The 26,742-nt window shown below is 54.3% G+C and overlaps 6 protein-coding genes across 6 annotated transcripts; 4 read left to right on the top strand and 2 right to left on the bottom strand.

The window, feature by feature from the left end:
• Positions 1-228: 228 nt before the first annotated feature.
• Positions 229-4,803, top strand: PODANS_2_3740 (uncharacterized protein; the record flags this gene model as incomplete). Its single annotated transcript, XM_001911090.1, has 1 exon — positions 229-4,803. A coding segment is annotated over one exon (4,575 nt), but the record flags the coding sequence as incomplete, so codon positions are not given.
• A 1,942-nt stretch (positions 4,804-6,745) lies between these two features.
• PODANS_2_3730 (uncharacterized protein) lies at positions 6,746-9,092 on the top strand (the record flags this gene model as incomplete). The annotated part of the gene is made up of 3 exons (XM_001911089.1): positions 6,746-6,799; positions 6,870-8,257; positions 8,816-9,092. The coding sequence occupies 3 exons, from the start codon at positions 6,746-6,748 to the stop codon at positions 9,090-9,092; spliced, it is 1,719 nt and encodes a 572-aa protein (XP_001911124.1).
• Positions 9,093-11,384: 2,292 nt separating this feature from the next.
• Positions 11,385-11,830, top strand: PODANS_2_3725 (uncharacterized protein; the record flags this gene model as incomplete). Its single annotated transcript, XM_001911088.1, has 2 exons — positions 11,385-11,552; positions 11,609-11,830. 2 exons carry the CDS (start codon positions 11,385-11,387, stop codon positions 11,828-11,830), a joined length of 390 nt encoding a protein of 129 aa, XP_001911123.1.
• Positions 11,831-13,133: 1,303 nt separating this feature from the next.
• PODANS_2_3720 (uncharacterized protein) lies at positions 13,134-14,464 on the bottom strand (the record flags this gene model as incomplete). Its single annotated transcript, XM_001911087.1, has 3 exons — positions 13,134-13,632; positions 13,693-14,170; positions 14,290-14,464. 3 exons carry the CDS (start codon positions 14,462-14,464, stop codon positions 13,134-13,136), a joined length of 1,152 nt encoding a protein of 383 aa, XP_001911122.1.
• A 2,545-nt stretch (positions 14,465-17,009) lies between these two features.
• On the top strand, positions 17,010-18,838 carry PODANS_2_3710 (uncharacterized protein; the record flags this gene model as incomplete). Its single annotated transcript, XM_001911086.1, has 2 exons — positions 17,010-17,314; positions 17,371-18,838. 2 exons carry the CDS (start codon positions 17,010-17,012, stop codon positions 18,836-18,838), a joined length of 1,773 nt encoding a protein of 590 aa, XP_001911121.1.
• Positions 18,839-19,730: 892 nt separating this feature from the next.
• On the bottom strand, positions 19,731-25,950 carry PODANS_2_3700 (uncharacterized protein; the record flags this gene model as incomplete). Its single annotated transcript, XM_001911085.1, has 2 exons — positions 19,731-22,214; positions 22,303-25,950. 2 exons carry the CDS (start codon positions 25,948-25,950, stop codon positions 19,731-19,733), a joined length of 6,132 nt encoding a protein of 2,043 aa, XP_001911120.1.
• Between the last annotated feature and the right edge of the window lie 792 nt (positions 25,951-26,742).

Genomic DNA, 26,742 nt, shown 5'->3' with positions numbered 1-26,742 from the left:
ACCAAGGCCTCACCACCAGGCGGCCTGATATCGAAGGCGTTCTGGTCAACAGGAGACTTGACCCGAGTGTCGGTTGCTTGAGGTTATACATAATTGCCCGGTTGCAGATTTGCCCCCAAAAGCTCCCCTCGATACGCGGCCGCCACTTTCGCCTCCATCGTATTAGGGACCACCCGAGACAGCTTCCCTTTGCGCCACCTCACGCCGTATTCAATGAGCCACAGGTGATTATGGTCTACACGACCTACTTTGATTCCAAAACATAGAATCCAAATGGCTTCAAGAAGGCCAGGGCCAAAGGCTCTTGGCCGGTCAGGTGATATTGGGGTCAGAAACACAGGAGCTCAGATGGAAACCCCAAGGGCTACGATAGGGTCCGGCACGAGTTCGAAGACCAAACAAGGTCCAGATGCCCGCCGTGAAGCGTTGCGGGCCATCCCGCAACCCAAGATGTCCAGCCGACTGCCAATGGCTCTCTCACATCGACGACCGTCCGATGGTCAGCTCGAGCCTTCTCGTCTCGGTCAACAGTCACATTTCCGGGCTTCGATCGGCAGCCCCAACACTTTGGGGTTAACAGGTTCAACTGTGACTACGACGATAACCAGCAGCAGGCTTCCGGCCCCCAGCTCCAAACCACGAAATGTTCTCCGGAGAAAACGCTCAGGCCTGGTCCAAGACACGGCCAACCGTTCCGATCTCCACGAGGAGTCGACCAGGACCAACTCCTCAGACTCGGACCCATTCTCGCTGGCTTCACCCGACTTGTCGAGCTTACAGCTTGATCGCGAGCTCACCCAGAGCCCGATGGAGATACATGTTGCTCACCAGGTTGAGATTGCCAAAACCACAGCCCAGCCAGTGACAATATACCCGGAACTGGACAGATACGGAGATGTTGTGCTCCACCGACTTGCTACTCATGACCTTCCCCCCCCCACGCCTTTGTTCTCGGGAAATAGCAGTCAAGTTAGCGGAAGCCCCTCAACCAGGTGGTCCGAATCCCCGGGGCCTGGCCCTTACAGCCGTGACACCACACCAACGTCGATGTGCTCTCAATCTCCTGGCCTCGTGGCTCCGTTCCGGATTGCACCACCATCTACCGGCAGACTACGACAGGCCGAGCTTGTTCAGACACGACCTCCAGTCACCAAACGCAGGAACGGAAGCATATCAAATGAGGTAGATTGTGCAAGCGTTGATCCTCAGGGGTTGCCGGTGGTAAGAGAGCTGTCCAATTCGTCTTCGTCCAATTCGACAGTTCGCGCAGGGGCAGATGGGAAAGAGAAGAAAAAGAAGAAGATTGTGCTTCCACCGACCCCCCCACCTCGAAAGTCGTCGCACAAGTCCAACGGTAGCCGAGATGAAGGCCAGTCGCCATTTCAACCCGCACGCGAGGCTGGCCAACCACGGACGGCCTCTCCTCCTCCCGCCAAAGCCACATCAAATTCCCGCCCTCGCCATGTCCAGGCTGCGCAGCCTGTCACTTCGCCCAAGGCGACGCCACCTGTCAGACCCAGTCGAGATGGAACCCCCGATCTTCGAGTGCCATTGGGCCAACCTATCCCGGTCGTTCATAGCAACTTATCATCTACCTCGTTGTCTGACCGAAGACATAGTGCCCTGGCGACCCAAGGCCCTGCAAGTCGACCTCCCCCTTCGTCATCTCTTCCGGATCGACCGAGCTATCTCTCTCGGCGGCCCCCTGTTCGAGAAGCTACTCCAGCACCTCGGGCTGCGACCTTTGGAGATGTGCCGGCCTCTTCCAAACCAGAAGTTGGGAGGACCACCCGGACACCCAGTCCTGGTGTATCAGTCTTCAAGAGCCGCTTCACGCTCTTTGGCCGGCGAACCAAAACAGTACCGGAGCCAAGCCAGGAGCAAGAGAAAAAGGATAAGACGGCGAGGAAAGGACCTGCGGCTGGCACTGGACACGAGGGCTATGGGCGGTTAGGACATGCACGTCGGAGAAGCAGCACCACCCTCCCTGGTCGTGTAATACCTGGTACCATGTCCTCGCAGGAGGGCAAGCCAGGCGATTCGTTTCTTGCGGAGCGGATGGCACCCGTCATCATTGCCGGGGGCGAGATTATCGAAAACAGAAACGCGAGTGCCGAACTGACACGCACCGAGAGCAGCCAGAGCATGTCTCTTCGACGCCCCAGTGTTGAGTCCAGGAATAGCTCCCAAATCTCGCTGTTCTCTCGCGAACAACCACGCAATACCCTGTGGCCGTCACCTATTCCACGCGGAGTTACACCATCCCCTGCGCCTTCGTCTCGTCGCCCATCTGAAAGCAGTGTTTCCGAGGCACAAACGTTGAAGCCTACCCTCGCCCTCCGGAGATCTATACAGCGGCTCAAATCTGGAGAACAAGAGCCTCCGAGACTGCCCAAGCCGATCGTCACCAGGCCGCAAGTTGTGTCACCCTCTCTCACCAGCTTGGACGCCAGCATTATGTCGGATGACTCTGTCTTTGACCCCTCGGTAGGCCTGGCCAAGGCCAAACCGGAACCGGCCACCTCGACCAACCTCGGCCCCAAGAAGCTCATAAAACGTTCTCGATCTCCCCGCAAGTGGAACTTCTTTGGTCGATCCCATAGCCAACCTGCCGTGGAGAAACAGGTAGAACCAGAGAAGCCCACTGTGGCCGCCGTCGAAGCACCTCCAAGCAAGCCTGTGGCCTTCTACACCTTGATCGACTCGTCAGAGGCAGAGGATGCAGAAACCCCAGACCTCGATGAAGTGCTTCGAGAAGCCAAACGGGCAGATACACCGCCAGCTCAACCGCCAGTGAAGGTTACGGAAGATAAGAGACGCTCGACGCAAATTCCAGTGCCCCAGGCGAATATGACTCCATCGTCTATCATCCCAAAACGTACCGTCATCTCTCCTATCAACCCTGCGCCGATGTCTGCAGTACCAATGTCGCCACCTGAGAGGCAGGCCATGCCTCCACGACAGGCTCCTCCTCGACCGAGCAGACTCCCGCAAGTTGGTCGGATTCCAAAGGTTGTCAGCGCCAGGACAGAACAACTCTCGCCTCCCAGTTTCTCGAGACCCTTCAACAGACGAAGCATCCAAGCACCAGCAGTGAAGTCCATTGTCCAGAATGTTGAACCAATGGCCACTGCGCCCATGTCTCCCAAGGACCTGACGCCTGAGCTCGTTCAGGACGAGCTGACGGAACGGAGCATCAGCAACATTTCAGCGTTGATCTATGGTATCCCGAGGTTGTCTCCTGTCGACCCCAGTCGCTCTCATCACGAGTTCCTCTGCTTTTCGCCACGGAAGAACTCCCAGTGCACGACAACATCTTCGAGCAGCTCGGGTGGCTTCTTCAACTATGCGGAAGCCACTGCAGTTGTCCCAGACCCCAGCGCTCCTCTTGCAGAGGATGAGATTTGGGACGAGTATAACGATCTGCTTGGGGAGGATACTCCCAGGTTCTCTGCCATTGGAGGCAAGGCCTGGCCGAAACCACTTCGTCTAGAGGCTACCAAACGGATCGAGCCGGCTTTAGAGTCGCCTACTCTCAGCCCTCCGCCTTTGCCTAGTTTGGTGCAGGCTTTGCGTCAGGGCATGGAGCAAACTAGCTCCAGTGTATACACAACGGAAATGGCTGAGGAAGTTCGACGTGCCTTGGATACTGGCATGTCTATCTGCGTCTCTATTCCCACTGCTGACATGCCCACCACGGCTGCCGAACCTCAGAAACCGGAGCCGGCACCGCAAGTCAACAGCACACCAGCACAAGTTCAACAGACCCGCATCTCGTCCGGCAGCTGCAGTAGCCAAAGCTCTGAGGAGATCACACCAACCTCTCAAGTCAACCTCCGTGTGGGCTCCATGACAGTCTCCAAGTGGCTCACTTTTGGCCATGTGCTTTTCAGTCCCATCCGCGACGAGCTCATTCCTGAAGTTGGCTCCCTGAAACGTCCTTCCATCTTGGTGATTGACGGCCTCGGCAACGACGACTGGTCTTTTTATGCTGCCGAGACGTATCCCGCCGCAACTTTCTTCAACCTTTCTCCTCGGGCTCCTTTGCCTGCCGAGCATCAAAACCGCAGCTCAACCTCCTCCAGCACCACCATCCCTTTAAGCCCACCCAACCACCACCAAATTCAGTACCGCTCGCATCTCGACAAGTTTCCCTTTGGTGCCCAATCCTTCACAGCAGTTGTATTTCGCTTCCCTGCCGCCGGTCCTGAGTCCCACTACCGCAACATCATCTCAGAAGCCCGCCGCGTTCTCAAGCCAGGCGGATTCATCGAGCTGTCCATTCTCGACGTTGACTTTAACAACATGGGCAACCGTGGTCGGAGGGCTGTTCGTCGTTTGAAAGAAAGGATCCACGCCCGCACCCCTGACACCAGTCTTGGTTCCACCTCGGACTTGATGCTGCGTCTCATCAACAGGAAGGGCTTCACCGACATCAAGACCTGCCGAGTCGGCATCCCCGTCGCAAGCCCAGCTACCCGATCTTCAAGAGTCTCCTTTACCCAGACCAACACCAACAAGAAGGATGAACGTAGCCTGCCAGAGCTGATGAGCGAGGAGGGACCGGTCGCTGATGAGAGTATCACGAGCATGGTGGCCAAGGTGGGGAGGTGGTGGTATACTAGGTGCTATGAGAGCGCGGGAGTTGCCAATCCGGGGATGGGGTGGCCTGGGTCGAAGGGAAGCATGTGGAGGGATAGGATGTTGGTGAAGGAGTGCGAGGAGTGGGGGACGAGTTTGAAGTTGATGGTGTGTTATGGACGAGTGCCGGATGGGAATAGGGCGAGGGTGGCGAGTATTTAATCTCCCACAAAGAAGGTTTACGACACCACCACCAAGCAACGCACAACAACAACAACAACAACAACAACAACAACAACAACAACAACAACAACAACAACAACAACATATATTTCTGTCAACATTTCCGAAGACCTATAAGAAAGACAACAAAGAGAAAGACTCAAGAGGGCGCAAGCCCATCTTTTACTTACCATTCTGTACAACTTGGACATTTATTTTCGCCTCTCATCACTCACGGCCGGTAAACACAGCACGGCGACATCATCATCTTTTTCGCTTCGACAAAATGTCTTCACAATCGACAGGAGCGAGGAGGGACATACATGGTTATTAATAGGCAACATTTTTTTTTCCCTGGAGATAATACGTTCGACGAGGGGAAGAGTACACGCACTATGATATGGAACACCCACTGGATGGATGGATTACATTGGAGGAAGAGGAGATGAAGACAATGAACGTTATGGAGTTATGAATTTTTTTTGGGGTATCATTAGTTTGGGCATCGTTTGAGCGATTTGTTTGTTTGTTGGGGAGAGAGGATGGAGATGAGGATGAGATACCCCCGGTCGGTCTTTACTTGCTGTGCAGGAGATATAAGATGGGAGAGGAAGAGGGAGATATTGGATAGCTGGCTGTACATATTGATAGGAAAGAATTTGGAAAGAAGTTAAAAATGAACGACTTGTGTGTTGAATTTTATTGTGAATATGGAGTTGCATGTGCGTCGGGAGAGATATTTATCTTTCCTGCTGGCCAGGCCGGTGGTGATCACACCATCGGAATCATCAGTTGTTGAGAGACTAGGCGTTTACGCCATCTGCTCGTGTTCTGGAGCCCACTCAGACGGCCATATTTAAGTTACGCCTTCATTCAACCACACCGAACGTCACCACTACCACAGCGTTGGTTACATTCTCGTGGTCGTGGTTGTGATCCAGGAGTTTGGGTAGGGCAGAGTTGATGTCACGGTTGTGTCGAGAACCCAAAATATCTTTACCGAGAGAATTATCGTTCCGTTCATGTATTGTCTATCTATTTGCCAGCGTATTTACACCAATGATGTGTACTTACCGTCTTCAAATGTCCCTCCAAGAAAGATTCCAGAACGTTTCACCCCTTAACCGTCCCCACCCCACCTAACACCAGGATCTTGGCGGGGCGGCTGCTCACCTTACCCCGGATTGTCGGCACTCCGCCGCCTCAAGCCCCTTGCCTGCCTGTCTTGGACAACTTCAAATCATCCCCTTTCTCAACTTTTTTCTGTTGCCAGCACCACGTTCAACGACCTACCCATCGAGGTACCTAGAGCTCCATTGCTATCATTGCAACGCCGACGACATTAGCTTTCGTGGCTCACCCTTACGCTTCGCATCACACGCGCTCGAGAGCATCTCCAACGGGTTAATAAGCGAGTCCATCACCCTCCTTGCTGCGTCCAACGAATTCGACATTCGGCATACCCACAGAGACCGAACCTCGAGCGACGGCGACGGCGACGACGATCAAGATCGGTAAATACAGAGAGAGAGATAGAGAGAGAGAGAGAGAGAGAGAGAGAGCAAGAGAGAAAAGAAGAGAGGAAGCTTGAGGGTTCTTCTTTGTGTGTGGCGCGACCGGCATGGTAGAAAGATGGGCATAGACCCTCGACCACTGCTGCTGCTGCTGTCTACCCTCCACGACGCTGCTGCTGCTGCGCGGCCGGTCCCAGATCTTTTTTCCTGCAAGTTCGTGTTTGCGTCGAGGTAGAAATATCTTAGATCGATCTGACGGACGAAAGCGATACATCCAGTATATAACACATAATACCCGACGGGGGGGGGGAAGCTCTGTCTACAAGTCCATAGGCCAGACCTATCGATACAGTTGGAGACCTTTCCAACACTTTAGCTTTTGGCTTTTTTTTTTGCTTTTTTTTCAGTACAGAAATCCAACAGCTACAATGACACGACGAATTGTATGTGCTCTTCTCTCTTGTTCTCTGCCTAGCTTGGCTGTGATCTCATTTACCCTGCATACACGTCCTACCACCGGCTTGCCGACCCGCCGCTAACCCCCTCTCCCAGGTCCGGACAATAGTCCAAACTTCCACCGCCGCCATCTTCACCTTCATCGTCATCTTCTTCCTTGACCGGCACTACCGCGTCTTGCCAAACGCAATCCACACCTATCTCCCCGCGCACCACCACGGCTCCGTCATCACGGACATCACCCTCACCACTTGCTCCTCTCTAAACCCCTTCTCAAGCTGCAAGCTTGATCCCAAAAAATGGCACAGGGTAGAGAAGGATTTGTATCTCAAACAGTCGGTGCTCAGCAGCGCCTACCTCCACGTCCAGCGTAAGCGAGAAGAGGAGTTGACCTCAGAAGACAAGGTTGTCATCGACGTAACAGTCGGGAGACTCAACCCTTCCAAGTCGTCCGAGAACTTAGACTCGGAAGAGAAGTGGGAGTCCCGCCCTGGCGGCCTCTGGATCAAGCGCTCCTCCAAACGGGGGGTATCAGACTCGAAATCGGCCGTCACGGCGGTTGATGTTCTTTTCGGGGACGATGCCATCGAGGCGAGGGCCGGGTGGATGCTGACTGGTTCGACGGCTTTGCTTCTCGACGGAGGGAGGAAGTTCCATGCTGCGCACATCACTGTTCGGAGGGGGGCGCCGGTCGAGATCACCAAGCCTGTGCCGCGGGTGAGGGATAATGGACGGTATAAAATCATGCAGTTGGCTGATATTCACTTTTCGACGGGGGTGGGGAAGTGCAGGGATAGCCTGCCTGGTGGGTGGGATGAGAAGCATGGGGGCAAGTGCGAGGCGGACACGAGGACGATTGATTTTATCGAGAGGGTTATCGAAGAAGAAAGCCCTGATCTGGTGGTGCTGTCAGGGGATCAGGTTAACGGGGAGACGTCGCCCGACACGCAGTCGGCCATCTTCAAGTACGCCCAGCTGTTGATCAAGCACAAGATCCCGTATGTTTCCATCTTTGGCAACCACGACGACGAGGGGTCGATGTCGAGGGCTGCGCAGATGGAGCTGATCGAGGCGTTGCCGTATTCCCTCTCCAAGGCCGGACCAGTGGATGTCGACGGTGTGGGGAACTATTACATCGAAGTGCTCGCCCAGGGGAGCTCGGGGCATTCAGCCATCACGGTCTATCTGCTTGACACGCACGCGTATAGTCCGAACGAGAGGAAGTACCATGGGTATGACTGGTTGAAGCAGAACCAGATCGATTGGTTTCGGCAGACGGCGAAGGGGTTGAAGAAGGCGCATAAGGAGTACAGGAAGCATCATATGGATGTTGCGTTTATTCATATTCCGATTCCGGAGTATAGGGATATGAATCTGACGATTGTGGGTGAGTGGATGAGGGAGGCGAGTACGGCGCCGGCGTATAATTCGGGGTTCTACGGGGCGTTGGTTGAGGAGGGGGTGATGATGGTTAGTTGTGGGCAGTAAGTGATACCTTGTTCATTTGATGTGTTGGCTTGCTGGAAGAGGGATGGGTTGGGCTTGGGCAGGGCGAGGTGTGAGATGAACCATGCCGAGTGGTGCGGTTATCTTTCATGGCCGATTTGGGTCTTGGGTGGTCAGCTGGTGGGCCCTGTCCTCAACTGGCGAGGTGTCTTTCCTGTCAGTTTGGGTCGGTCTTTCGTGGCCAGCTGGTGGGCTCTGTCGTATCAACTGATGTGGCGCTTCCATGACCAGTCTGAAGTCTCTAATGGATAGTTGGTGGCTCTGTCGTTGAGTGATGGCATGTCCTCCATATCCAGTCTAAGCCATTCATGGGCAGTTGGCGGGCTCTGTTGACGCATGGCCCAGCCTCTCTCCAGTCCAGCCTGAGGCTTGCATGCCCAAGGCGTTCTGGGTCACTGGGTCCGGAGCCTGTGCTCGTGAGGCTTCGCCAAGCGCTCAGCTCCACGGCCCACCCCGTCCGAACAGCCGTTCCGCCCTGTTCCAGCCTTGAACCTACCACTGTAACAAGGTTAGTTGGTGCTAACCCGCTTTGGCAGTGACCACGTGAACGAGTACTGCGGCCTGAAATCCATCAACGCCGAGGGCCAGCAGCCCAAGCCCGCACTGTGGATGTGCTACGCTGGCGCGACTGGCTTTGGCGGGTACGCCGGTTACGGTGGGTTTCACCGAAAGATCAGGATATTCGATTTCAACACCAACGAGGCGAGGATCACGACGTGGAAGAGGTCAGAATGGGGGGAGGATGTGGGCAAGAAGATTGACGAGCTGATTATTGTCGATGGGGGGAAGGTCGTGGCGCCCATGCAGGGCTGAGGACGACTGCCGTGGGGAGTGTACCTACGTAACGGGGCGAGATATTACATACTGTGTACAAATGACAGCGGTTTTGGGACAGCTGAGCTTTTGACAGGTGATGACGGGTGGGGAGGGCGGTGAATCAAGTTTCAGGGGCACTGACAACGTCTGACGGATTGGAAGCGCGTTTTGCTATTGAGAGCGCATTTAAGTGCTGAGAGCGTGTTTTAGTACTGGGAGCGCGTTTTGGAGAGGCTGAGAGACCAGCGCTTGATATTGATGATTTGACAGCATATAAAATCATGAAAATTCTACGAAAATGGCATTTTTGCAACGAAAAACCGACGATAAATCCGTCAATTTCAATGTTTCCGACGATTTCCCGTCAAAAGAGCATTTCCCTGTGTTTTTATGACCAGAAATGATATATCTCGATCTTCTCAAGTTCCCAAGCAAAAGCAACCCCTGATTTGTTTGCTTCACGATCCTCTGCATATGCACGAAAAAGGGGTGCTGCAACCCCTGCTTTTCCCGCATAAAACCCATATTCCACAAGGCAACTCCCAAAAACAGTGTCATTTTCGCATATTTTCCCCAAAAAATAGAAAGAAAAAAACCCCCCTTCATCACCATAACACCCCCTTCGCGATGCTTGGGATCTTGTGAACGTATAGGCCAGCCAAGCGAGCGTGCGCGCACGGGAAAGGGGGACCAGCGACTGCGCGGATTGACGTTGGCGGGGGAATCAGGCCTCTCCTTTTTTGGATATTCCTTCCTCCCCCTCCTACTCGGGCGGCGAGTAGAGGTAGATGCTGTGGTGGAGTTCGCGTTGTATGTAGATGCTGAGGGCCAGGGATGTGGCTGTGGGGGTGGCGTTGGTTGTAAGGGAGATATCTACCTAGGCAGCAGGGTCGGTCGGGAAGGGGAAAGAGGGTGGTAGAGGTGATGATGGTAGAGGTGACAATGATACTGATATCTCTTCGTTGGCGATGTCTATCAAGGGGTGCTTCTGGCGAGTAGTGTTGAGATCATCGTTGGGTTTGGAATGCTGGGGGTGAGGTTTGCGGTCGGGATCGTAATCGACGGTTATTGCTTCGGTGTGTGATATTTTTTGGGGACGGAGATGGCGATAGAGATGATGAAAGTCTCGATTTCGATGTCCGTGTGGATAGCAGAGGGTTGACAGGTGAGTGATGGCGTGGTTGCAGTCGTCGGGTTGGAAATGCTGGCTTTTGGTTGTTGGTTCTTTGATTTTCTGAGCGAGATGGACAATCGGATTCGGGGGTTTTGCAGGATATCGAATTAACGCGCTAATAGTGACTGAGTGTCAGGTGGGAAATGGGGAATAAGCTTCAAATGAGCTGGCGGTGCTTGTTCGCAATTACCAGGACGGTGGACAGGTGAGGAAGTCCATTACGCTTCTAAGTGGTAAAAAGGGTAGGTGGGTTCAGCTCTCTCCGGGTGGTTCTGGGGGTAGTCCTAGGGCAGGCAGGTGTTCTCATTGCGCCAGCAAGTTGAATCCTCAAGAGATAGGAATTGCAACAGCAACAGCAACAGCAACAGCAACAGCAACAGCAACAGCAACAGCAACAGCAACAGCACCAGCACCAGACCAGCACCAGCACACTGAACGCCCAAGAAATAGAAGCCAAAGAGGACGATGCAAAGTTTCGTGACCTATCAGCAACCCCTCCCCGCCTCGCGCTGGGTAATCTTCCTGCTGGCGGTGTCCAGCAAGCATGTAAGTTATCTTTCCCTATTATTAATTCCTCTTCTTACTTTTCTTTATTTCTTTTTCTGTTTGTTCAAGCGTTTTCAGATGCCTTCACTGTTTTCTTCCTACATCTGCTCGCCTTATAGTTTTGATTTTAAAGCATCTGCAATGGCTCTGGGGACCTTGTCCTTACATTTGCTTGTGCCTTTATTTCAACGGTCAAGGCGGGGGCTTACGAATAGTTTTGGGATTCCGTTCTTGAAATTTGCAAATACCTTCATCGACTTTATCATCACGTCTGCTTATACTCTTTTTCAAAACATACTGAGGGCTTGCGAATGTCTTCAACGATTTGTCCCCTCGTCTCCTCTCCCAACAGGCCAGCGTTGGCGAACGTGGTTACTCGTTTACAAACGCCCATGTTTTTTTTTCATCCGAGCTCATTTATTCATACTAATATGATGTCTAGATCCCACTCTCTCCCCTAGCCCGCCCCTCGCCTTTAACCTCTACCCCCCCACCAGGAGCACAGTACGTAGCCCCCCTTGCTATCCCCGGTTGTGTGCTGATCACATGTGTGTATAGAGAAACGCGTCATGGCAATGGAGCTGCACGCGAAAGCTCAAGCCGAAGGGGATAAGCCTCTGGCTTGGGACAAGCTCACAGATTGGGGGAGGAGGAGATATCTGACGGCGGCGAAGAAAACGATTGGGCAAGAGAAGAGGAAGGCCGCCATTGCCGAGCAAAACGCGAGGAGAGCGCGGGTTGAAGAGGTGGTTAGCAAGCGGGCAACAACCTGGCGGGCAACAGCTCGCTCAAGTGGAGGACGACGTTGTGGCCCCGGGGTTTGGGAGCGGTTGACCCAGAGCTCTCAAACGGGAATTTTGGAGGAGTTGAGGGGGAGCAGCTTGCGCAGGCGGGTGAGGAGTCTGTGGACTTGAGTTTGGGGCTGGAGGATCTCCAGGCGCCAGTGGCAAGTCATTTTGAGGAGCGGATGGGGACATCTGATCCTTACGGTCTTGGGGTCCTGGAGGGCATCTGATCCAAACGCGGACTGGCTTTCCATGGACGGATATGAACAGGGTAGTCAGTGAGATGAGATGAGACGAGATGACCCTCATCTTGGCTCATCCCACGGACTCAGACCTTCGGCTCATCCCACGGCCCACACGATGTATCTCATCTCACCGGCTCATGAGACCTCTGGTAGTTTTTTCGGCCCGATATCTTGGCAAGGTTAGTAGCCACAGAGCCACAACCTTCACCATCACCCAGGTCACCCTCACCCAGGCCACAACCGTCACCGGACACCCACACAACATCCTCACCGCCAAAAAAAAAAAAAAAAAACCAAACGTCACCACTTTTCAACAGCCAAAAAAGGCTCAAAAATACACCCTTCATCCCATAGACGTAAGATAAGACGGAGGGTCGTTTTGGCTGATCTCACGCAAAAATGAGGCTATCTTGGCTCATCTCATTGACCACCCCCAGTCTGAGGGGAGGATCTTTTTTGTTTTTGGGCTTTTGTTCTTTGGAATGAGGACAGCGTTGGATTTACTTGCATGATTACCCCCTCGAAGTTTTGGAGTCTTGGAAACGACATGGAAATGATGTGGAAACGACACAGAAACGACATCAAACATACAACAATGATACCTATACAGTCTCGGTTTGGAAACGCTGGTTATCATGTAATTTGGTTTTTGTTTTGGAGTGTATATACTATGGAGGGCTACCCGAGGTGGACTGGGTGGAGAGATGACCGACTGGACGATCGTGGTGGCCGCTCTTTTTCCTTGACCCGTGAAGAAAAAAGCCCAGGAAGGTTTTAATGAGGCGACGAATCTACGATAGGTCAGGGGACCCGCGAGACTCGTAGATATCTGGTCTAATAAATGTCATGTTTGACCGACGATTGCTGTGATTCTTCTTGATGAATAATATGTTGTTTACTTTGCGACTCGTCATGCCTTGGTGTTGGATTACCTGTTATCATCTCGTCAATATAGATGTCCTGTGCTATAAGACAACAGTGCCATGTGCCCACCACCTGTGCGGCATTTAGTGTCAAGGCCATCACCACGTCTCTCATTAGACCACCACTAGAACCGTCATGATGACCATTGGAAAAGTTGTTGTACACCACTCTATGTATGTATTACAGGGACCGGTGCCCTCTCTATCCTGAAGCGAAAACACACCAAACAGCCATAACCAAAATTTTCTTTAACAATCCAGTCCAAGTCATGCACACATATCCTCGTCATTGCATTTTCCCTCCCCCACTCGTCAGTATATCCAGCAACACCCCCCCCCCCCACCCCCCACAAATTGTCAGTCCCCTAGTTGCGAGTAATAACAACCTCCACCTTCTTCGTAATCCCCTCATGATCCAAAATCATCTCGGTGCTGGTATTCCCCTTCATCACATGCCCCTCAAAACTCCCGTCCGTAGCATCATGCACACTGCCCAATTCCAACGCCTTGGACCTGTTGCTCTTCCACGTCCTCATCGCATATCTCGAGCCGACGTCCTGGGAGGCGTAACCAGTCTTCTTGGAGCGGAGACCACTTCCTCCACCGGTGGATTTCTCATTGTAGTACTTGACCAGCGGGGCGAGGGTGGGCACGTTGGCGACGATGATACCGAGATTGTTTTCCACGGCGGACCAGAGGATCAACGGGGCCGAGTCGAGGTAGTTGGCCAGTTGCTTGACGGTTTGGATGCGGATGATTTGGATGACGGTGATGAAGAGGCCGAGACCAAAGAGGCCGAGGAGGACGAGCTTTTTGCGGTTTTGGATGCGGGATTTGACGAGGACGGGGAAGGGGGTGAGCATACTACAGGGGAAAATCAGTCAGTGACGGGTCTAGGCTGGGTTGGAGGGAAGAGGGCCTTACACAATAACGTCAAAGACGATGGTGAGGGAGGCCATGCTGGTGTAGAAGGGCACTCCCTTGATGCAGGATCCTTCTGTGATGGTTGGGTCCCATTGTAAAGCGATTGGCTGGCAGAGGTTGATCTGAACGATGAGAAAAGAAAGGTGGAAGAGACAGCAGGCGACGATGACGCCAATGGTCATGTATCGGTAAATACCCTTGGGGATGAAGCGAAGGTAGGAGAACAGCAGGGCTAGTTTGAAGCCCAAGATACTGCTGATGTAGAATGGTGCGCCCATGTATTGAATCTGTTGGTGATGGCGGTTAGCCTCATGATGATTTTCTTTGCTAGGTTGATGGTGGCACACTGACAAGCCCAAAGTTATAAATATTTTCGGGGGGCAAGTCATCAATGTTCCGTAGACCAAGACCCCATTTTGTTTCTGGACAGCCGAGATGTTAGTGCTTTTCTTTTCTTCTTCGCTGCTTGGTGTTTCTTCTTCGAGGTTACTCACGAACAATGGTGACGACGGCAAAGCCAGCCGCACACACCCAAGTGATGAGAATTAGGTAGTCATCTGTGAGTGGACAACTAGGTTAGAGGCGATATCGACACACCCAAATCTCGCGTGGGAGTCTTACCGACACCGAAGGCTTTGATCATGGCAGCCCGCACATAGACCCGGAGACATACCGTCACGAGAGAGACAAAGGTGAGAGCAGCTGAAACTCCAGTGATCAACGGCCCAATGGTAGGGGCATCCGGGTCCCTGGTGTTGAATGTCCAGCCCATGTTGACTGACGATTTCGGGAGGGTTCGAAACCAGAGATGGTGGTTGATCTGCACGTCGGACGGAGAGCGTCGAGAACCAGAGACGAGACGAGACGAGACGAGACGAGACGAAAGTTCAGACAAGGCCCTCGAAACCCACGACGTCTCGGGGGAGGCAGGAGGAGGGATATACACCGTACAAGCCGTGCTATCCTCGAGGTGGTATGTGCATGTTTCTCTGTATCAGAGACGAATATTGACGCCCCCTTGGACTTATACAATCTATGCTAGGTAGCAGGTTTAGGAGAGAGGTCAAGGCAACGCACCAAGCGGGCAGGGAATTCTGCCACTGTTGTAACGGCAGGCCCGAATCGAATTCAGAAACCATGCAGAAAGCGTTGCATCATGCTCTCTGGGAAAGAGAAGTCGGTCACTTGGCAGGGGTTTCGGGTCTCTTGCTCTGGGGGTGTTTGTCTATTCACCAATCGGTGCGTTGGCCGAGGGTGTGCCACACGCTGGGCTCTTCAAGGCCGCGAAGATCAAGGAGAGCCACCTCAGATACCACTGCGCGGGATGTGCGTGTAGGGGATCACGGGGGGGTGTTTTTTTCGAGAAACAGTGAGCATGGCTGCTTGGCTGCCACAGTTGATGCGATTGGCACACTGTTGTTGTGGTCAGTGGAGTACACCGAGTTTCTATCACAGGATCGGCCCATGGAGGTTGAGAAGAATGCCACGGGATCATCCATCCGATCGCCTCGTCTTCTTTTGTGTTCGAGTCAGGGTTTCCATGGTATGGTAGCGAATCTTTTTGAAGTGCCGGCGGTGGGAGTGTCCTTCTGCCCCTTCCTTCTGTCTCCTCTGCCCTTTAACTCTTCCTTCCTCTCAGCAGCAACTAGCAGGCTCGGGCTCGACGCCCCCAAATTAGGGCCATTAATCAAAAATCACTCATCCGGGAAGGTGGCCGAGGGGAAGTGCCCCCTTCCGGAAGGCGGGATCGTCGCCTCGGGCCTCCACTTTGGATGATGGCGATGAGCTGCCACGATCAGAGTGGATTGGACGCTCACGACGCCGTTGGTGTTGGCGGACGAGAAGGGCGGGCAACTGCGGGGTTTGTTTCCAGGTGCGGCGCTCGCTCGGGGGATGATGCATGGTTAGAGTTGAGTTTGCCCCCGGCAAACTGCAAGATGGTGGGCCCTTCCCTGTCTCTCACTAAACTGGGTGACTGGGTGACTGGGTGACTGCTGGGTGATTTGGCTGCATATTGTGAACTATTGAAGGCAGCGAGAGAATTGCTGATAGGAGAGAGGCATTCTCCTCGAATGTTGAACAGTGTCTCTCTCTGGTTGACGGTTGCTTTTTCTCGAGTGTTCTGGCACCGCAGGTTGCAATATCGTGTGTGACGTGATATGGACGACGTTGGATCGCGCCGTTTGGCAAAGAACAAAAGAACCCTTGCGGCTGAGGCTAGCGAGGCTAGGAACGGCCCCCAGTGTCCCCGGGCGCTCCACGATCCAGGCGGAAACAAGCTACGTAGAAAACCAGGGTCATTCAGTGGGGGCCGGTCTTTCCCACTATCAACCCTGGGTAGGCACACCAATCCTATTCATCCTCATCCCTCGCATAATGACGACCCTTGGCCAGCCTCTTCAGCGCGCAGAAAAAGAAAAAGTCTATCGCTTCTGTGTGGGGGTCGACGCCGGCGTCTTAGAAGAAACTGTGTCTATTTTTTGATTCCACGTTGTAAAACAATAGCCCTGTCCTTGACGGCAGGGTCACAATAAGACTTAACGGGTTCCGAGGAAGCCGCAGCCCAACATTTTTTGCTGACCATAACGAAATGCGATTCATCACAAAAGAAGTGGGCAGCGGGCTCGTTATATGATTACGGATTACAGCTACAGCGGAATGTGCCGAGGCCTCGGTTGATGAAAGCACCGCAGCGTCCCCAAGATCTGGTCGTGCCTGAGCTTGTTGGTTCATGGTTCATCTCACCCATTTGCCATGTGGCATCGAACGTGTAACCGAACACCCTCCCTTTCAAGCATGCACCTCGCCTCAGTATCGCACTCGTCTCTAATCTACACTCCAGACATTCTCAGCTGCAAGATAGTTTGACGTCTTGACCATCACCAAGCCTGATAGTATAAACATCAAGCGCAAACTAGCAGAGATCAAGCCAAGTCGGAACCAACCACTGACCCCAGCCATGGCCCCCCGTCAGAGAAGCAGCTGGCCGAGATTTGGTCCATGCGTTCTCCATGGTACCCCGACACACCTCAGGCCTTTTCCCCACGAATTCAGACCAACAGATGAACTATTCTCCAGTCTACGAATTACTAACCCCTTTCGCGGACTGTCCCGATAGCCCGGCCGTGATTTACGACGCTCCATTGTAGATGGAAGATCTCTTTAAAAGTCTTGATGGCTGGCTTGCTGTCCTCCTGCAACATGTTTTCTCCCTCAGGAGATCTTCGCCTCCCCCCACTTCAGTCACTTCTGTCTTTCTTTAATTCCCGATTGACTGCCACCTCTGTCCATTCGCTTCCTCCACCAAAAACAACAACATGAAGTCCATCTTCCTTGCCGCTGGCCTCTTGGCTGCCGGCACCTTGGCCCAGGACGACAGCATCCTCGGCCTGGACCCCAACTCGGCCACCTTTTCTCTGGAATCCTTCCTCTTCGGCCCTCGGTGCAAGTGCTTCCCAGGCGACTCGTGCTGGCCCTCTACCAACGAGTGGAACAACTTCAACCAGACCGTCGGTGGAAAGCTGATCGCCACGGTCCCACTCGCCCAGGCCTGCCATGATCCCAACTACGACCCCGTCAGATGCCAACAATTGCGTGATGGCTGGCAGATGCCCGACATTCAGTAAGTCGATCGTCCAACAACCACCGTGCTGCTGACGCTGCTGACACCCCTGGCAGCATGAATGACTCGGCTTCCATCATGGCCCCTTTCTTTGCCAACCAGAGCTGTGACCCCTTCACTGCTCAGGGCAAGCCGTGCACACTGGGCAACTATGTCAGATATGCAGTCGCTGCTGAGACTGCTCAGGACATCATTGCTACCATCAACTTTGCCAGGAGAAAGAACATCCGCTTCGTCGTCCGCAACACTGGTCATGACTACCTTGCCCGGTCTACCGGTGCCGGTGCTCTGTCTGTCTGGACCCACAAGATGAAGAGCATTGAGTGGAAGAACTACAATGACAAGTACTACAAGGGTACTGCCGTCAAGATCGGAGCCGGTGTCCAAGGCTTTGACCTCCTCAACGAAGGCCTCAAGGTCAACCAGATCGTTGTCGGTGGTGAATGTCCTACTGTTGGCCCTGCTGGTGGCTATACACAGGGTGGTGGTCACTCCGCCCTGAGCACATCTTTCGGTCTCTCCGCCGATAACACCCTCGAGTGGGAGGTCGTCACCGCCTCTGGCCAGCTCCTCACCGCGTCCCGTACCAGAAACTCGGACCTCTACTGGGCTCTCTCCGGTGGTGGCCCTGGCAACTACGGCGTCGTCGTCAGCGTCACCCTCAAGACCTTCCCCGACAGCTACGTCGGCGGTGCCACCGTCTCCTTCTTCGCCGCCAACAACCCCACCGAGACCTTCTACAAGGGCATCGACGCCTTCCACGCCGCCCTCCCCGCCATGGTCGACGCCGGCACCATGGTGGTCTACTACTTCACCTCCAACTTCTTCATGATCGCCCCCGTCACCGCCTACAACAAGACCGCCGCCCAAGTCGAGACCATCATGGCCCCCTTCCTCGCCAACCTCACCTCCCTCGGCGTCAACTTCAACGCGGCCTACTCCCAGTCGGTCAACTACTACGACCACTACGACCAATACTTTGGCCCCCTCCCCATCGGCGCCATCCAGATCGGCATCGCCCAGTACGGCGGCCGCCTCATCCCCCGCGACACCTTCACCAAGACCCCCGCCAAGCTCTCCCAGACCTCGCGCTACATCGCCGAGAAGGGCGTCACCTTCATCGGCGTCGGCACCGACGTCTCCTCCTTTGGCCGCAACTCGGCCAACGCCGTCCTCCCCGCCTGGAGAAAGACGCTCGTCCACGCCACTCTGACTACCGATTGGAGCTTTGACCCTGCCAAGTGGAACGACATGATTGCCAACCAGAAGCTCATGACCGAGGATATCATGCCCGCGATTGAGAGCATCACCCCCAACTCGGGCGCGTACATGAACGAGGCCGACTTCCAGCAGCCGAGGTTCCAGAGGGAGTTCTTTGGGACCAATTACGCGAGGTTGATGGCCATCAAGCTGAGGTATGACCCCGAGGGGTTCTTTTACGCGAGGAACGCGGTGGGGAGTGAGAGGTGGAAGGTGAATGAGCAGACGGATGGGAGGATGTGCAAGGCTAGTATTTGGTGGTGAAGGGGGGGGACTGAGATGCAGAAAAAGCAGACAGAGATGCCCTGTCATGTAATGTAATTAATAGCCATGGTGTGGTGTGTGATGGTAATTTTGACCAGGTTAATCAGTTCTCGTTGAGCAAGTGAGATCTTGGTATTATTTGTCTTCAACTGTTCGGTGCCTTGTCCCTTTTTCGTCCTGAATATGAGAGACGATAAAAGGTACCTCAGACACTTTGAACACTTCGATCATCGTCTCAACTTCATGACTACCTCAACTACCTTCCATACTTTGCCCAATCACAATCACAACCATCTCACATCTAGCAAACTTAACCCTCAAAATACAACCAAAACTTTTTAAAAACTTCGGGTATGTTCATGTAAGCCACGCATGCAATGCCCATCAAACTAAACAGAGAAACCCCGACCGCCCCCCCCTCTTCCTAATGCTTTCATGACTGCCTGTGTATGGGTATCCCAAAAATCCGTAATAAACTCCCTCCAAACACACCCACCATGCGCGCATGCCTCCTCCCCCCCTTTCGATTAACATGATTATAAACAAGTAAACCCTCCCCCACCCCATAATATGTAATTAACTTTCACCAATTCACACTCCATCTATTAACCCCCCTCAACCTCTCCATCCCCATCAGCAACACCTCCCTCCCCTTGTTACTCCCACTCCCACTCCTACTCCGGCTCAAACTAACCCTCCTCCCCAAACTATTCCCACCCCCACTCCCAACAAGGGTAATACCACTACTCCCCCCTCCACTCCCCACAAGCGTTATGCTCCCACCGCCCCCACCACTGCTACTACTCCTCCCCAAGCTCGCCCCATCCACACTCCCCCTTTCCTTGTTCGCACTCCCTTTACCACCCCCAGAGGCAAAAGGGCCCGCCACCCCCTAAACAACCAACCCCTCCACCTCAGCCGTGACGAGCCACATGATCCAATCCGCCTGCTGACTATTCCTACACTGAAAACACCACTTCGTCACCCGTCCGCTCAAACCCCCCATCCTCGGCGCAACACCCACATTCCCCTCCTCATCCCTCAAGTCCTCCCACACAGAGCACATCACCCCCTTGCTCCCCAAAAGACTGAAGCACTTGCTCCCCAGCACCGCATCCAGCAGTATCAACGGCTTATCCCCCACCTTCTTGCTCGCATGCGTAACAATGATCCTCTTCTCCAACCCGTGATAAAGCGAAAGCTCCTGCCTGACTCCCGGAGGCGGGCGCGAGATGTGCAGGATGCAATCCCCCTTGTCCAACCACCGATTATTCTGCACATTAAGATGACAGCGAATCTCCAACGGCTGATCAGGACTGAAAGGTTTCGCCAACCCCGTCGACCACGCCCGGGAGGCAGACCCCGACAACGACATGTTGACGCTCCTGGGCGGCGTGCTCGCCCCCTCCCCGGAAGAAGCACCAGACGAGTACCCAACAGTGCCCGTGCTCATCCTAGGCGGCTTATCCAACGTCGACTCCTCAATATTAAAGGTATTGTTCCCCCCTCCCAGCAGCCTCCTCAAAAAGCTCCCCGCCGAGATGGTGCTCGACATGCTATGCTGCGACACGCTCGGCGCCCGCGTGCTCGCCCGGTAAGAATTCTTCCTCCCGAACCAGCTCCGTCTCCTGCTGCTCCCGTCCCCATCCGCACTCCCCTCCCCGGGAACCCCCGTCGCCGTGCCGAACGATCTGACTCTTGCCTCTTCGGCAAGCTGAATGTACCTAGCATTATTCAACCTGCTCAAGTGAACCGCCTCATACAAACTGTGCGCTTCCGTCTGCGTCCCAGCGCGGAACCGATACATCGTGCTGTCAGTCTTGAGCCTCGACTCGGGCGAAGCCACACTCCTGACTTCCAGATCCAGCGCCGTGCTGCGGCGGATCATAACCACCGGCGTAAGAATCAGCGCGATAAGCGGGGCGCTGCTCCCAGCGTCCTGGTGGGAAATGTCCACCTCTGAAGTACCCGACGACTGCAGAGGATAAGCCTTGGATTGCTCCTTGCTCAGCCGGTGAACCTCCATAACACCAGGACGCACAACAATAGACGTCATGCCACCGCTGACAATATCCTTCCACATCCCCTTCTTGGAAGACCAATACGAGACAGAAGCCACAAATTTCTGCCCCTCCTCCCCCTCTTGCTTCTCAGCCGCCTGGCTCGAAACCCCGACCTGCGAAGCGGAATGATCAGGCGTGATACTATTATCATCCGACACCACCGTCTCGACGGAAGCGACCTGCGGCGCGGTCTTGATGCTGTACCCAGGGATCGTGTCCGGCACCTCATCCTCATCAAGCTCATCGCTGGAAGACGACGAAGACTCTGAATCCTCGCTCACCTCGGTCGAGCTGTCAGACGACACATCGGACGGGTGGTACTCGTGCTTGAGCGGCGACGACCCTCGGCGCTTGACCCCAGTGACCTTGAGATCAACCGGGGGAGCAAGCTTGTTGGACTTTTCGCTAAGAGTCCGGTGGATAGGCGGAGGAGGGGCGCCATCCTCGCGAAAGGGGGTCGTGTTGGGTGCCGGCCTCGAGGCTTTTGGGGTGTCGTAGGACGACGGGCCCTCCCAGCGAGCTTCATCTCTCTCCTCCGGCGGGTGATGCTGCGCAAATGTGGCTCTGGTAGGTGTCCGCCCAGGCGACACATCTGCATCATCATGAGCAGGAGAGGTGGGAGGAGACTCCACCACCTTTCGTGGGCGGTAACGCGAAGGGGTGGTAGGTCTATCAGACCCAAGCTTGCGTTCGCCAACTGGAATATCTTCTGGCTTGGGCGAAGTGCTGCCCATGACAGCACTTGTTGGCCGCCGGCGAGTGAGTGGCGGCATGGGGCTGCTTCCCAGAACATCCAGCCAAAAAGTAATTTGCTCCTCACTGTTTGTGGATAGCTTCAATAGTTCATACCACTCCACTCCATTGTGGGTTCCACGAATCATGACCACCAGAGCCTGGTCCGTCTCGCTAGGACGAGCAGAAATGTACGCCATGGGCACAGGTGGGAACAGTAGCCACGATCTAGAATCGTTGCCAATCTCCCTGATCAAAACATCTCCTTTATCGGCAGGAACATCGGGCTTATCTCGATGAATCATCTCAACTTGACACTCGAGTCGTTGCCCGGTAGAATGGTCCAGATCGAGCGCGAACACATCCAGCGCAGCGACCTGGCGCGTCTGCTCAATGCCCACCCCATCAAGAGGCATCAGAGTGCGCAGGTCTCGAGCACGAGTGGTGTCCGTATTTCTTGCATCCTCGTCCGTGATACGAGCATTCTCCTCTCGGTGCCGCTTGCGAGCCTTTTCCTGGAGGGACTCGAATACCGAGAGCAGATGCTCCGTGTCAGACGTATTAACGACAAGCACAGCAGCCTAGACATGGCAACATCAGTAACAAGTTTCGCCCCCACCCACCTCTCACAATTGAAAGGACCAGAGCTATATAGCAGTATCAACTTACCCTAAGGAATTTTGTCATCCACTTGAGCCGAATCAGGGGCCTCTTCAACAAAAACGCCACATCCACCCTCTCCCCATTCTCCCCAATAATATCACCATCCTCATTGATGGGCAGCGCATTCAAGAGCGAATCATTATCATTCATGCCCTTCAATTTGGGCGCAAGGTTGATAATAAGACCCTGAAACCCAAGCCGCCAAACGTCAACATAACTGTCATAAAGCGGCGATACATCCTCCACCCACGTCAGGAGGTGATAAATGTTCTCGAGCGGCACCTGCTTATGGGAGCTCTTGAGTTTCTCCAGCACCACACCCATGTTGACCACAGACTTGGCCATGGCATCAGCCTTGTTCCTGCCAGCCTCGGAACGGCCAAAGAGGCTGTCACCGCGAAGGACGTGTGTCAACAGCACCGGAATCACACCGTCCACCAAGGTCTTCAGCTCGCGCTGGTAAAAGTACTCATCGTCGGCAAACTCGTCTAGGAGCTCGTCAATCCTGCCCCTGTCCACCCTGCTTGGCCTGCGGTGGAGGCTGCGGGAGGACTTTACGCTTCTTGATCGACTGGGCGGGACGATTTCGCCCGTGTCAGGCAGTGATAATACTGATATCATGTCCGAATGTTTGGTGAGGCGGCGTTTCAAGCTCCCGCCCTTCCGGCTTCCCCTGTGACTTCGGTGACGAGAGAGCTCAGTTCTTTCTGTGAGTGGTGTTGCTGTGGGTTGCGTAACGGTGGTGTGAGAGATCTCGGACATGGTATCCGTCGCGCTCACGGTACTAGCCTCTTCGGAAATGATAGTTGACAATTCATGCCCGCCGCCATTGACGGGAGGGGGTCTTCTGCGTGGTGGCTCCTGAGCAGACACGTCCGAAGACAAGAGTGAGTCGTAGTTAGACGAGTAATATGACGAGTAGTCCGAGATAGGCCTTTTGTGGGAAGACCCAGGGCGCTCTGTGCTGACTTCTGATTCCGTGTACTCAGAGTACTCATCGTCGTACTCGGAAGCCTCACAGCTGGGATAAACTGCAGGGGGAAGCTTGTAACCGCCCGATTCACCGCGGAAGGCATCTTTGAGGATTTCTCTGAGAGGCTTCTTCCCTCCAGATTTCGCAGGAACTGGAGCTCCTCTGGTGGCCCGCCTCCTCTTCAGACCCTCCTGGTTGACCGGTGATTTCGTCTTTTTCGCTGTCGCATCGCTGTCTTCGCCCTGCGAGCTTGCCTTGCCCTTGCTACTGTCTGACTTTGGGGTCTTTGGCCTTTTCGAAGATGGTGTAGGGGCCGGTGCTGCTGCCTCTTTTTCCTTCGCCTTCTTTCCTTCTTCCTTTGGCCGCTTCTCGGCAGCTGGTCGACTTTCGGGCTTTACCGGTGGTTCCAGTGTCTCACGCGATTCCCTTATGGGCGGTTCGCTGCTGATTTGTGTATCGGCGACCGTTGCTGTTTCTGTTGTTGGCGAAGCCTGGACAAAAGGATCAACCGTGTTGTTCAGCCAGGACTCTATGCTGGCCGGTTTGTTAGCCGCCGGCGGTGGCCGTGGTGGCTCGAGGCTCTCTTGGATGATCTCTTTGGCTCCTTCAACAACCTTCTTGAACACCTTTGGCACCGCCTTGAAACTGGGGTTGCGCTGAGCCTTTGGCTTCTTGGGAATGCTCCTATCAGGATTGCCACTGGATGGTAAATCGAGCACGCTGAATGCCGAGTACCCGAACGGAATCTCAGCCAAAGACTTGTTGCCAAGGACAGTCGGGGGCACCCTGTCTGACTCCTCATCGGATTCTGCCGTTGGCCAGGTGGGAATGGGCACCACTTCCGGCGAGTCTCGTCCATTTCGAGACCGAGCCTTGGTGCCGGCTGGGGGACTCTGGCTTTTTCTACGCCTAGAGTTTCGGAGGGAATTCTTCCTCTTCAGAGGCGGCTCGACAGATAGCTCAGTTTCAGCCTCTTCGATAACCTCAATGACATCCTCAGGAGCTTCCTCTCTTCGCTTGCTTTGCGCTCTCTTTAACTTTTCAGCAGAACTAGAGTAAGGTCTGCTTCGACGGATGGGTGCCTCAGAGGACGATGGTTCGCTCGGCTGAACACGGATGCCGTCGTCTGGGTGCGATGAATCTCTGACAACGGGCTTTACGCGGATGCCATCATCGTTGCTCTCCACCGGCCGCACCCGTATGCCGTCGTCTTCGGGTGCCTTCTTCTTTTTGCGCTTCAGTTTCAAGCTATCAGCCGGCTTCAGACGCATTCCCACGCTAGGGGGTTCCTTCTTTTTGGGATGCTTCATCTCATCATCTGTGACCGGCCTCACACGGATCCCATCATCATCGAGATCCTTCTTCTTGGTGCGCTTTGGCTCATCTTCCTTGCCCTCAGAAGGCGTTACACGGATCCCGTCGTCCGCAGGTTCCTTCTTTTTACTACGCGCAGATGACTCGCTTTTGGTTTCAGCTGGCTTCACCCGCACACCCTCCTCATTGTCGCTTTTTGTTGGGCGTACACGTATCCCGTCATCGTCGGGCTCCTTCTTTTTCGGTTGAGACGCTTCATCGGCAGAGTCCCTTTTTTTCCGAAGTGGATAGACACGAATCCCGTCGTCGATTTCGTTGGTTTGCTTTTTTATGTTCAAAGGCTTGACTCGAATACCGTCGTCGAATGAGGACATGGATTTGGGTCGGAATGATGGCTCTGAAGCGGCCATGCTGGCAATATCCTCTTCTACTGCTATAGTCGCCCCGGATTTATGGCGGTAGTGCTTCACTCGAGGAATTGGCGGTGGAGCCTGTCCGGGATCTGGTGGCTCTACCCTCGCTGCCCAGTCCTTTATTTTGCTTTGAATTGTTGGGTTCTTTGCCGTCTTTTGGAGGAAATCCTTTGGAATTGGCGTGGGGCTCCCTTCGGCTTTGGTCCTCGGAGCACCTGTCCGTGGCGGACTCCTGCCCTGCCTACGCTTCATCCAGTGGTCGTCACTAATAATCCGCTTTTTGGGCGCGTCCTTGGCCGGGATCGGTTTGGATGCCGATGGACCAGCCTTGGTCCCGGATGGCTGTTGCTCCTTTTCTGTCTCCTCGCCATCGCCATCATCATCATCATCGTCGTCGTCGTCGTCGTCTTCGATCACCTCAATCTTGTCGTCTTTTGGTTTCTTTTTCTTGGCCTTTTTCCGCCACTTGATCCGTTCTCGGTCCTCTTCAGTCACGCTCTCAGGGGGGAGGTTGGCAGCAAATTCGGTCGGTTCGCTCGCAACGCTCTCGGCTCGTGGCGGTCCACCTGCTTCCTTCATAGCGGCCGCGTTCTTCTTCTGCCAGGCCTTCACTCTGTCTGTTACGCCATTGGGTTGTTGAAGTCTCCGGACAGCAGCGGCCCGCATCTCCTGACGCAACTCTTCCCGTACATGCGCAGCGTCGGCTGCCATACTCTTCCGGCGCTGTTTCATTGCGGCGAGGCGGGCTGGTGAGGGGCGGCCCAGGAAGAAGTCCGTGAGCAGCGAGGGCTCCGGCTTTTTCTTCTGTGTCGATGCATTGTTCGAGGTAGCGGGTGCGCTCTTTGGTGTCTTTGCCGTGGTTGTTGGTTTGGCGGGTGTGGAATGGCGGCGCGCCGCTGTAGCAATCGGTGTGTTGGAGGGATCCTCTTCCTCTTCTTTGGCCGGCGGCGTCATGATTCCGCTTCTGTCGGGGTGAAAGAGTGTTTGTTAGCAATGGCAGCAACAACAGCTATGACTCTGATGAGACAGCATTCTCTCAAGGTCTTCCCCAATGATCATGACATGAGCCGATTCAGAAATAAATTTTGTTGATCGGAAGATGGGCCAAAACAAGCATCCACTCGTAACTGAACTATCGAAGCGGAGCTGGCAGCTATCCAATCGGGTGATGCATGTCCCAAGCTGGGCCTGACGATTTTGGTGGAAAGTCAACAAACAAAAACCAGGGCAACCCACCTGTGGTTTTTACCGCTTTTCACCTTGATGAGCTCATCCTGACCCTCTGCCACTCGAAGAGAAATTCAAATTCGCGCACCTAGTAGGGCGAGAAGTGAAGCCGGCCGTGAGCCTGGAACGGCAGCGTCGGGAGTTCCTGACCGGAGGAGAGATGCAGTGACGTTGTGCAAAGCAGCAAGGACGGATGGATTGGCCTGGCGGGCCGCTGCAGTTTAGGGGGACCCTGAGAAGCGGCGACGGCGGGGTTAGCTGCGAGACAGCGTCTACTGCGGTAGTGGAAAGCAAGCACCCGTGGGGCAGCAGTGACAGCGACAGCGTGAAGAACAGCAGAGGAATGAGGATTCAATCGATGGATCATGGAAAGGAAAGCCGCGCCGCCTGCGGTCCAAAGCAAGCTCCTCCAAGGCAAGATACAGCGCCGCCGTCAGCTGGGCCAATCGAGATAAACAATCGTCTCAGACATAAACAAATCGCAGCCTCTCAGCGCCCCATCGCTCCACCCTTGCAGAA

Source organism: Podospora anserina, chromosome 2, assembly GCF_000226545.1.
Source record: "Podospora anserina S mat+ genomic DNA chromosome 2, supercontig 2".
In the NCBI taxonomy this organism is placed as follows: Eukaryota; Fungi; Ascomycota; class Sordariomycetes; order Sordariales; family Podosporaceae; genus Podospora; species Podospora anserina.
Note: the sequence above shows the minus strand (reverse complement) of the source record. Positions and strands in the feature narration are given on the sequence as shown.